This window comes from Phoxinus phoxinus (genome assembly GCF_949152265.1).
Source record: "Phoxinus phoxinus genome assembly, chromosome: 15".
Classification (NCBI taxonomy): Eukaryota; Metazoa; Chordata; class Actinopteri; order Cypriniformes; family Leuciscidae; genus Phoxinus; species Phoxinus phoxinus.
In genome coordinates, this window is record NC_136890.1 from 7,654,053 (window position 1) to 7,665,245 (window position 11,193).

The 11,193-nt window shown below is 38.8% G+C and overlaps 1 protein-coding gene across 1 annotated transcript; it reads left to right on the top strand.

Moving 5' to 3' along the window:
• Positions 1–158: 158 nt before the first annotated feature.
• Positions 159–10,836, top strand: mthfr (methylenetetrahydrofolate reductase (NAD(P)H)). Its single transcript, XM_079637041.1, has 12 exons — positions 159–328; positions 1,564–1,807; positions 1,902–2,140; positions 2,932–3,042; positions 3,335–3,528; positions 4,465–4,715; positions 5,818–5,952; positions 6,046–6,226; positions 7,526–7,708; positions 9,033–9,134; positions 9,228–9,347; positions 9,643–10,836. The coding sequence occupies exons 2-12, from the start codon at positions 1,569–1,571 to the stop codon at positions 9,859–9,861; spliced, it is 1,974 nt and encodes a 657-aa protein (XP_079493167.1). The 5' UTR covers positions 159–328; positions 1,564–1,568; the 3' UTR covers positions 9,862–10,836.
• Positions 10,837–11,193: the final 357 nt, after the last annotated feature.

Sequence of the window (11,193 nt, forward strand, 5' to 3'; positions counted from 1 at the left end):
TAGGTTGACTTTCTACTTTTCTCTTCTTTTATTTTATTTTTTCTGTGTGGGCGTGTGCTTATCTGCCTTATCTGCACATACACATATAGCTCATTTAATTATTAATGAGTGCATGTGGTGTGTTTACATCATAAGCGATGACAGACCCTGCAGCCAATAGGACGATCCTATGGACAGAGGTGGGCGTGACTCGTATGAAATGGGCGTGGTCTATTATAACACCATCATCTTTGTCGTCCATGCTGTGTGTTCGCACACGCTGTTGAGGCAGAGCACTGGAACTGTACTATCCTCTCATAACTCCTAGGGGACCGGGAAAAGGTTGAAGGTAATGAAGCAAAGACTTCTTTACACGTTTACAGAGCCGACATGACTGTTTCGCTTTCGGTTAGGCTATTTATAGGCTGCAGTCGTGCAGACCGCATGTCTAGATCACCCTCTCGCACAATGCACAATACCAAAAGATGCACAAATAATTTCTGAAATGAGTTGTCATATAAAACGCTGTTTGTTGCTTGCATTGATTGCCTGCTTTAAAATCATGGCTTTAAAAGCTACTTTTTACATAAGCGTGTCTTCATTATTATGTCAAGAGACCCGTTATGGGCAAAACTTAATCCATTTAGATATTAGGATCATCATAATTTTTATAAAACTTCACGTAAGTTACTGCTAACCATTCATGTTTATGATAAAGTAGAGATCGTGAGCAATTACTTCAAATCTGCCTGCTGTCTTTTTGAATTACTATGCTATAAATATTTGAGAAAGACATGAACGTAACGCATAAAACCACCTTCATAATGATATTAAGTAACTTAGCAGTCAGTAATACATGTTTGAGTAGGAAACTTTAAATCAAAAGTTTACATTATAATGATAATGTGTTTTTTATCTCTTCAACTACGTGTTTCTGAACTAATGTTACATAATATTACACAATTTAAAGATTCAAGTGTCATGTGCACAGTATGAGTTTGAGTTTATTTGACAAAAAGTATCAATACAACATTGTTACAACTTCTTTGTCAAGGATAACACAACAAAGTTGCATTAACTTATTTCCATTTTGGTCCTTGACCTTGATATATAGTATAAGAACATATTGCTCAGGATACTGTATATGGCACACTACAGTGGGCCTGACTTTCCATTTCCACTGTGGCATTCCACTGTGAAGTCATTACATATGCAATTTTTTTACACATCTCTTGACCAGACTGTCGAACGTTAAGACATTTGTACAAAATGTAATACAAAAAAAATACAAAATAAATACCCATTTTTCTTATTTGCAGGATGATGTATTATACCGTTGAAATATTTTTTACTATTTTTTTTAATGAGCAGAATACAGTAATTTTGTGCAGCTATGCTAATATTCCATTCTGAACATAGGCAGCGTCATCAATGTAGTTTGTTTGCGATGAAAAAACTGCCACTAGTATCCCATACAGACAGGTTTAGAAACAATAAAAAAAGTCAAGCTAGCGCTAAGTGATCGTGTTCTCTGTTTTTTGTTTTTATTTGGGTGATGTATAAACATATGAACACTTGGTACAGGAAACATGGTGAACCAAAGAGCTGACATAGGTTGGCAGTCCTCTAAGAGCGACTCTAGCGGGGCCAGTAACAGTGGAGAGAGCTCCAAAGAGAGCTCCAGGTGCTCAACCCCTGTACTGGACGCCGACCGCACTGACCGCCTGCGGGACAAGATGAAACGGAGGATCGAGTCTGGGGACCACTGGTTCTCACTAGAGTTCTTCCCACCCCGCACAACATCTGGAGCAGTCAATCTTATCTCTAGGTAATAAAGCAAAAAATGCCGATCTACTTTTTATGTTTTATGCAAAAAGTTATAGTATGTGTTTAAAAATATATTTCTGTTCTTTGTCTGTTAGATTTGACCGAATGGGTTCTGGAGGTCCTCTCTTCATTGACATCACTTGGCATCCCGCTGGAGATCCGGGCTCAGATAAAGAAACGTCTTCCATGATGATAGCAAGCACAGCCGTCAATTATTGCGGCCTGGAGAGTGTCCTGCATTTGACATGCTGTAATCAGACGAAAGAGAAAATATCAGCCCATTTAAATAAAGCCAAGCGGCTAGGCCTGAAGAATATCATGGCCCTCAGAGGAGGTATGAACACGGACTCATTTGAAATCTATATGAGTTATACTTATGGGTTCAAACAACACATTTGTATGTGCCACTCCCAATCACGGGGCAATTTTCAAAACCTAATAAAAGGTCACGATGTCTACATATTCAACTGCTCTCTAAAGTAGCATAGTAACTGTTACGGATCCTCATAAGTGACTGACTTAAATTACTTTTGAATGGCAGCAGCAGTTTTAATATAATGTATGTACGATATTTGGTACAATAGACAATTTTTTATTAAATTGAACTTCTAACTAATGTTTAAACTTCTGAACTTTTCAATACTGAATGAGATTTAAGTATAGCTTATAATAATCTTTTCTCTCTAGTCCATTGGCCATCTTGGATTATTTTTATCCCACTGTGTTTGTCTGTGATTCTGGGTTTGCCTTTCCGATGAAGGATACATGCAGAACTGCTGTAGAATTTAGCCAAAATTAGGTATTTTGGGTGTGTTCACACTTGCCATGTTTTTTCCGATTAAAACGAACCCTGGTGCGATTGCTCTGTTTGCGCAGTTCACTTGAATAAGTGTTAAAGCTGCCATCCGAATACTGGTGTGCACCAAACCTCGCAGAAGAACTTCGTTTGTGTGTGACGGAGGGATTCCTGTCGCTGTTTTGACTCCTTTACACATTTTATAAGCTTTTCACGAGTTCTCAGCTGGTCAAAATAGTATCATATGTAGTCTACACACATACAACGGACACATCTAGCCATGCACACAGCATTGTTTTCGATTTGACCCGAATTGTCATCTTTTGCAGATCCTATTGGGGAAGATTGGGTGGAGGAAGATGGAGGTTTCAACTATGCCACAGATCTGGTCAAGCACATTCGCTGTGAATTCGATGACTATTTTGATATCTGTGTTGCAGGTGAGCTTTAGGCAGACAAGCAATTAATGGTGTTTGCTAAGGCAAATTACCATTGTTCACAGATTTTCTCCTGGTGGACGATAAAGTGCCAAATGCTTACATTGAAGTAGGGTCCTGACCCAGTAACCACCTAGCAACCACTCAGAATACTTTACAACAACACATGGTATTTTGGCAGCAAGTTTCTAGATTTCTGGTTCTAGGTGTGTACATTTGTACATTGTGATTTTTATTTTTTTTGCATGGAACTCTAAAATTCACCAGCTCAAACCCCTCTCAAATGTAATGATAGGTTACCCCACGGGTCACCCAGAGGCTGAGAGCTATGAAGATGACCTCAGGCACTTGAAGGAGAAGGTTGATGCTGGTGCTCACTTCATTGTCACCCAGCTTTTCTTCAGGGCAGAAACCTTCCTTAAATTTACCAAAGACTGTCGGGCCATTGGCATCACCTGCCCCATTCTCCCAGGAATCTTCCCCATTCAGGTACATGAACACATAAACTGACCAATCACTGCAACTTGATGGTCCTTGATGATGTGGAAGTCATCCAATTCTCTTATCAGCCAAACACTGCTGCATAAAACTGCCATATGATGTCATATCATTGCAAAATACCAATTTAATTTATGCAATGATGTGATTCATGTATTTATTGCACCACATTTTTGTACAATAAAAAAAAGTTATCAGGCCAGCAGCACCACTGTGTAATGATTTCTGTATGTTTTAAAGTACTTCACCTGGCTCATTTGAAAAATCTAATTTCTGTCATTTATGAATTCTTATGTTGAGGTGTGTTCATGCCATGTCAGAATTACTGAACGGAAAAAATGGTCATGTTACTTGTAATCACAAATCGTAAACTCTGAATTATTGGGGAGCTCTGACTTGCACTCTGTAATATCAAAACTCAAAATGGCAGTAAAATTCTGTTAAGCGGTTATTTTGTAATATTTGTTTGATTTCTATAAGAGACTTTTGTTAATTGTTAACTTTTGTAAAGAGAATAATCTGAAAAATAAACAATATACATTTAATGCAACTAGAAAAGAGTTGAACAACTATCTAATGTCCTGTTTAACTAACAATTTTTAATACGTTTAATAGATGTTTTGAAGAATGTTCACACTGTTTTTCTCTATGCAACAAAAGCATGCTCTATTTCAAATCTTCTAAAGTCATACAATATCCTGAAATTGAAGCCAATTTTTACAGAAATTCTCCCTCTGATGTAACTCTCGAATTTCAATTATGCATATGATTATTTAGACTCGTCACATCACCAGATTTCAATAAAATGTCTTAGATTTTAGTGTCAAATTTCTCACACAAAACTATCTTCAGAACATTTTGTATGGACTTTTATCGTGCTTTTTTGTGCATTCTTTAAATTCATTGGAATGTCCGTTGTTTGCACAGGGGTATCACTCACTCCGTCAGCTGGTCAAACTCTCCAAACTTGAAGTGCCAGAGGAGATCAAGCAGGTGATTGAGCCCATTAAAGAAAACGATGCCGCCATTCGGAACTATGGCATCCAGCAGGCGGTGGAGATGTGCAAGGTTCTGCTGGCCAGTGGAGAGGTCCCAGGCCTGCACTTTTACACACTCAACAGAGAGGTGGCCACCATGGAAGTGCTCAGACAGCTGGGCTTATGGGTAGAGGATCCACGGTGAGTGGCTTTGAAATGTACCTTAGAAACTGCTCCTGTTTTATTTTTTTCATTCACTTCAACCCATTGTGTTTTGGTGATAGTACAGCAAACGCTGAAGGCGATAATGGTTCTCAGGTGATTATGGATTGTAAATGACTTGAGTGCTGTATTGATTATATATAACAGCAGCAGATGTAATCAGGGTCCAGTTTAATCATATTCAAGGCCATAAAAAGTCTTAAATATCTTAAATGGTATAACAAAAGTATCATTTTAGGTCTTATATGCAGACGGAAAAACAGGAATTGCGATGGGATTCCTTATCCCAAGGCCTGATGGGATTGTTAAACTTCAAAATGCATGATTTAATTAAATAAATATGCTCATAGTAAAATGCAGCACTGTTTCACGTTCTACATGCTTTTGGTTTTACAGCAGTTCTCAATCAATAAATACTGCACATTTATGCAAAGCATTTACTTTACGTAGATTGCATATTTTATCTAAATCTTTTTGAAAGAGCAGCCAAAAGTAGTAAAGAGTAGACATTTCAAAATAAGAATCCCAGTGGATGACCGTTTGCTTATAATAAAAAGTCCTGCATTATGCATTGTCATTTTTTAGCTGGAAGTTAAACTGTATTTGGCATAGAGCTGAATGATTAATTATTAAAAGATCGCAATCTCGATTCAAACACCCATGCAATCTCATTCCTTAATGACAACAATTTGCCTGTGTGTATTAAACCTTTGACAAAATCACACAGGAACAATCAAATCTGCATTGCGGCTGCCGCTGACCCAGAGAAAGCAGTTGTCATGTATGAAACCGCTTCACAAACAGTCATTTTCAACCACACAGTATCGTTATTTCTGTGCTACAAATATTCATATTATAACAGAAGAAATGGGATAAAAGTTTATAGTTCGGATATAATTACCGGTACTGATGTCTACTTAAGCAATCAAAATAGAGTAATTCACCTTTTGAAAGCAACATGGCTCTTCAAATAACTGATAAAAAATGTATTTGTCTTTGAATCATTAATTCGAGAGATTAGTTCCCAAAATGCTGTTTTTATGAGGTTCACCTATTTACATTGATTTTATGTGAACTTTAGGCGACCTCTGCCCTGGGCCATCAGCGCCCATCCAAAGCGAAAGGAAGAAGACGTCAGGCCAATATTCTGGGCTTCCCGACCCAAAAGCTACATCTACAGAACACAGGACTGGGATGATTTCCCCAACGGAAGATGGTACATAAAATGTTTCCTCCCTCATTTCTGGGCTTTATGTGGATCGTTCAAAGATGTAGAGACCAAAAATGTTAATTAACGTGTCGCCATCAGGGGTAACTCCTCCTCACCAGCCTTTGGCGAGCTGACAGACTACTACCTGTTCTACCTGAAGAGTAAGTCTCCTAAAGAGGCCCTGCTGGAGATGTGGGGTGAGGAACTAACGAGCGAGGAGAGTGTTTATGAAGTCTTCACCAACTACATCACGGGGAAAACCAATTGCAATGGACACAAGGTAGAGTGGTACAGCCAGGATCAGTATACAACCATGTACGGCTGGGCAGTATGATGGTAAAAGTACCAGTAGAGTTCTGCTATAATGTGGTAGATGTGAAGACCTCCGATGCAAAAGCCTCTAAAAGCCACCTCTGTAAAAAAGAGATGATGATAATATTAAGTGAATGCTCTCCGCTAGGGATGGGAATTGAAATCCGGTTCCACTCGAGAACCGGTTCTAATTTTTCTGAACCATCGATATGGTATGCCTTTGACGTTAACGAGTCCTCTTATCGCTGCTCCTGCTCCAAGTCCAAGCCATAATATATACAGACTGGCCGCCAAAGCGAATTTTTGTCCCGCCAAAATCTTATTTGATCAGTGAATAATGTAGATGAACTGCTGCGCTTGTGACAGGGCGCATGTTTAACTGAAAGAACTAGCAGAGCGAGAGCCCCAGTCGCACGCGCACTTTCTCTTCGGAGCCAGACGAAAGAATAAACAAGGCTTCACCTTCTACAAACTAAGCGCTGTCTTGCTCTCTTTCCCTCACACATATTAATCAAAATAAATCGACACGATGGTCAAAGGTCAGAAGACCAAAGTTTCATGTGGAGCATTCAGAGATTTTTTTAAAGAGATGATCCAGAGATCATCCAGAGATTACCACTGGGTGTGAATTGTGCTAAAATACATGGCCTTATCTTCTCTGAAAAGCGTTCCGCACATTCAGCTGACATAAACCACACTTTAAATAAACGAAAACCCTATCCAGTGATGAAATGTTTCCTGTGTTGAGACAAATCTTGTGCGATGTCCTAACTGCCGGGATAATCACACAACGCGTTCACGTCCGATAATGACACGTCCAATTCGCGAACTAATGACTCCTTTGAACAGATTCATTTTAATGAATGGTTAAAACAACTGATAATCTTTCCAACACTGAACTCACGAGACGTCTGAATCGGTAACACTTTACAATAAGGTTCCATTTATTACAAGTGTAAGCTTTAAAACAAATAAAACCAAAAAAAAGAAGCATATGACTACTTTTCTCCCCACACAGTGCTATCAGGAATCGTTAAAGAATCGGATCGATAAGCGTAATCATCAGTGGCATTGATATGGATAAAATCGTATCAATTCCCATTACATAGTATGTTCATCAAATACTTTCATTTCAAACTTAAAATTGATCATAGTGCCCACTCATGTCATCAATTGAGTTATTTATGTGTCCTAAATATGCTGCAAGTTATAAAAAAATACTACTACAATATTGCATGTAATATTTATATCTTAATGTTTTTTGTAGATCATGTGTCTGCCGTGGAACGACGACCCTCTGGCTACAGAGACCAACCTGTTGAAGGATGAGTTGGAGAAGGTGAACCGCAGGGGTGTTCTCACCATTAACTCTCAACCCAACATTAACGGTAAAGCCTCATCCGACCCCATTGTAGGCTGGGGCCCTCCAGGGGGATACGTCTTTCAAAAGGTCAGCAAAACACTATTCAACAGTGTGGAATGTGAATTAAGATATTTTCAAGAATGAGCAAACTGCTCTTTTCCATAAAATGAAAGGGGGAAATGTAATAGATTTGTTGAGCTAGAAAAAAATACCATAAATGTAGTCTGTGTGTAAGGCATGTGCGTCGGCAGACCGATGAAGAAAGTTCCAATACAAGGTTTAATATACAAATCCAACAAGGGTAGCAGGAGACTAGGGGTGGAACGGTACACTGAAGTCAGGGTTCGGTTCATACCTCGGTTTAGACATCACGGTTTGGTACAATTTCGGTACAGTGGAGGGAAAAGCAAAACAAAAATGCAGAAGGGAATTATTTGTATTGTGCATGTCTCAGTCTGTACCACTTATACAGTCTCTCCCCTGAGCTAGCTGCGACAGCCTGGCCTTAAGTGTGTAAAGTAAGATGTAAACAAAATAAGACAATCAGCTATAAATCTGAAAATACAGCATCTCTTATGTGCGGACGCACGAGCGCGAAGGTGTGCACGGCAAAAATGTCGTCATTGCGGTGTGGGCGGTCGTGCGCGCAAGGCCCCATTTCGCGTGGTGGTGTGCAGTGCACGGCTTTTTTTGTAACAGCGCGCGCGGCTCCGCATCCGAAGATGCACGACTTCAAGCCGAAACTGTCCGAGCATGTACATCTCACAGCACCGGCACCCAGTTCTTGTGTCTAAATTAGTTGCTTACGTTAACTAAATGAGCCTACAATAGCAGACATAAGCCCTTTAAATAAAAATAAATGGCCATGTTTTATAAAAAGCTTCACAAAACTTAATAAAAATGTTTAGAAATTATGTAAGATAACGTTCATTTAGTTGTAGGTTACGTTCTCATATCCATTTTTTTTTCTAATGTCACAAGGTTTACTGCTTTGCACGATTCTTTTGTAGTGTGGTTTTGGTGTATGCTACTAAAGTGTTGTACTTAAATAAACATTCACGAGTGTACCTTACTTCTTCTCACCGCTGATTCCTGATGGTTTAGAGGACAATTACACCGAGTCGCTCCCTGTCGTTTCAAAGAATAGTACACCGGCGAGCGCATAGTATAAATGCCTCGTCCATTTAGGGAGGCGTGTGCGCAGCGGAGGCTCACAAACCCATAGACAGTGCAAACCTAGCTTAAGGCAGGGCTACAGAACCCGCGTTTCTAACAGTAGTTCCGCATTACATTAATTAATTTGCACGCAAGTGTTATTTATTTTTATACCGTGTATTCTCCGTGTAAATATTTCCTGACTTTTGGAAATAGTTCTTTCAGCGTGATTATTTTTACCTCTTGAAATCAACAGGCATATTTGGAGTTTTTCACATCAAGTGAAAATGTCACTGCACTTCTGCAAGTGCTGAAGAAATACGAACCTCGTGTGAACTACCATATTGTCAACGTTCAGGTAAAACACCTGTACCTACTGTACAAGAACCAGCTTACATTATATAATCTTCAGGTTTTAATATTGGCAATTTGAAATGTTTTCTCTTTTTAGGGTAGGAATATCACAAATGCCCCTGACATGCAGCCCAACGCTGTGACATGGGGGATATTCCCAGGCAGAGAGATCGTCCAGCCCACCGTGGTGGATCCAGTCAGCTTTATGTTTTGGAAGGTGATGATTCATCGACCTAGTCATCATCTTGAACACCCTAGCAACCACCTAACAATGCAAATTTCACTTTGTTTTTAAACCGATGTCCAGAGCGAGGTGTTTAAACGGCTTGCTAATGCATGTGTGACGCTTCCGAAACCCTCATTGACCTTACATTCTCACTGTCCCAGTTTAGACAACCTTGGCACACTTACAGGCACACTCACCTTTGCGGTCTCAATGATAAGAGTGATTATGTGCTGTAGTAAAATATAAAATCGACTAGAACTGAGCTCAATTCTTTCTGTTCCCGCAGGACGAGGCTTTCGCACTGTGGATCGAACAATGGGCGAAGTTGTACGAGGACGAATCGCCCTCACGCATGATCATCAAGTACATCCACGACAACTATTACCTCGTCAACCTCGTGGACAACGACTTCCCGCTAGACAGCTGCCTGTGGCAAGTGATCGAAGACATGTTTGTGCTTCTGGACTCCCCTCAAGTAACTCAGGATGAGGGAAGTGAATTGTAGCACCACAGAACTCTCAAAGTCTGCATGCGCTGCTATCTGATCCAGAGACCTCACAACGCACACACAGAGTACTTAACTGTGATGACACAGTATTTTCAGAGTTTCATTTGTCATCACAGTCAATATATAGGAATGATTTTTTGCAAATGTAGCACTACACAAGATGATTTGCCTTAATCTTTAAAGGGACTAGAGTTGGCTGTTTTGAGTGCCATTTTCTTATATTTTTAACTATTTATAAATTTTTTTGGATACTGCATATGTTCAATATATGATATGAACTCTTGTAAGTCAGGTCAAATGTGTGGACACAAATACAGTATTTGGCTACTGTATTTCACTTAGATTGTATAGGTGGATCCTGTCAAACAGGTTCTTTTTCTCTCTGAATTCAAGAGAAAAAAATAATCCCCAAAAAAACCCAACCATAAGATTTTAGCTCATCTTCATTTCCCTCATCTTTTTTGTCCATCCATTAAAAGTCCAAGCATCCATCATTTTCCAGCTTGGAAATGTACGTTAAGATGCAAAGTAATTCATAAGGATGAGATGCAATCAGTTTATATTTTAAACATATCTAATTTATGCTTTTATCCACATATAAGCATTTTATCAACATCCATACACTGAGCGCATCAAATATGGTCAACAGAAGCTCAAATGTGTGTGTTTGATGCACGAGAACCAGTGAAGTTTGTTCGCACATGTCAAGCAAGCACATTTGATCTTCAGCAAAACAATGAGGTTTGTTCTCATGCATCTAGTATGGCCATTGACCAAATTTGATGTGCTATGTATACAAGTTGATCAATGTTTTTGTCTAAAAATAAATCTGTTCATCATATAAAGCGATCATGCCTCTTCATAAGACTCAGATTAAAACTGTCTTTATGTAGTACAGTACTTTTTGAAGTTTAAACATTTTGGTTGCGTGAACTTCCAATGAATGGACAAAAAGATATTGAATATTATATTAAAATATATAAAAAATAATAAAAGTATTAAAAAAGTATACATATATGAAAAAAATCAACTAAATTAGTTGATAAATGAAAGTCATGCGTTTGGAACGACGTGACAAATGCTGATCATTAATTTTTGGGTGAACTATCACTAAAGATTTAGAAGTTTTTTGTCTTTAAGCAGATTTTCACATAAGCATACCGTATTGCATTTGGATGTTATTCTTTTGATGTTCATTACTGTAGTACAAAAACAATTACAACCATGATGTATAAATAATTTACAATTGAAATTGTATAGAATTTTTGCCATATTACGATAATGAGAATTGGGAGTGAACTTTTAAATGTACAGAGCACATGTGACGTG

Bases quoted from the DNA above. Each gene is read 5' to 3' on its own strand.
- mthfr (XM_079637041.1), top strand. From the start codon at position 1,569: ATGGTGAACCAAAGAGCTGACATAGGTTGGCAGTCCTCTAAGAGCGAC. The intron at 9,135-9,227 runs GTAAAACACCTG...TTCTCTTTTTAG, and splicing joins ACCATATTGTCAACGTTCAG to GGTAGGAATATCACAAATGC. The intron at 9,348-9,642 runs GTGATGATTCAT...CTGTTCCCGCAG, and splicing joins TCAGCTTTATGTTTTGGAAG to GACGAGGCTTTCGCACTGTG.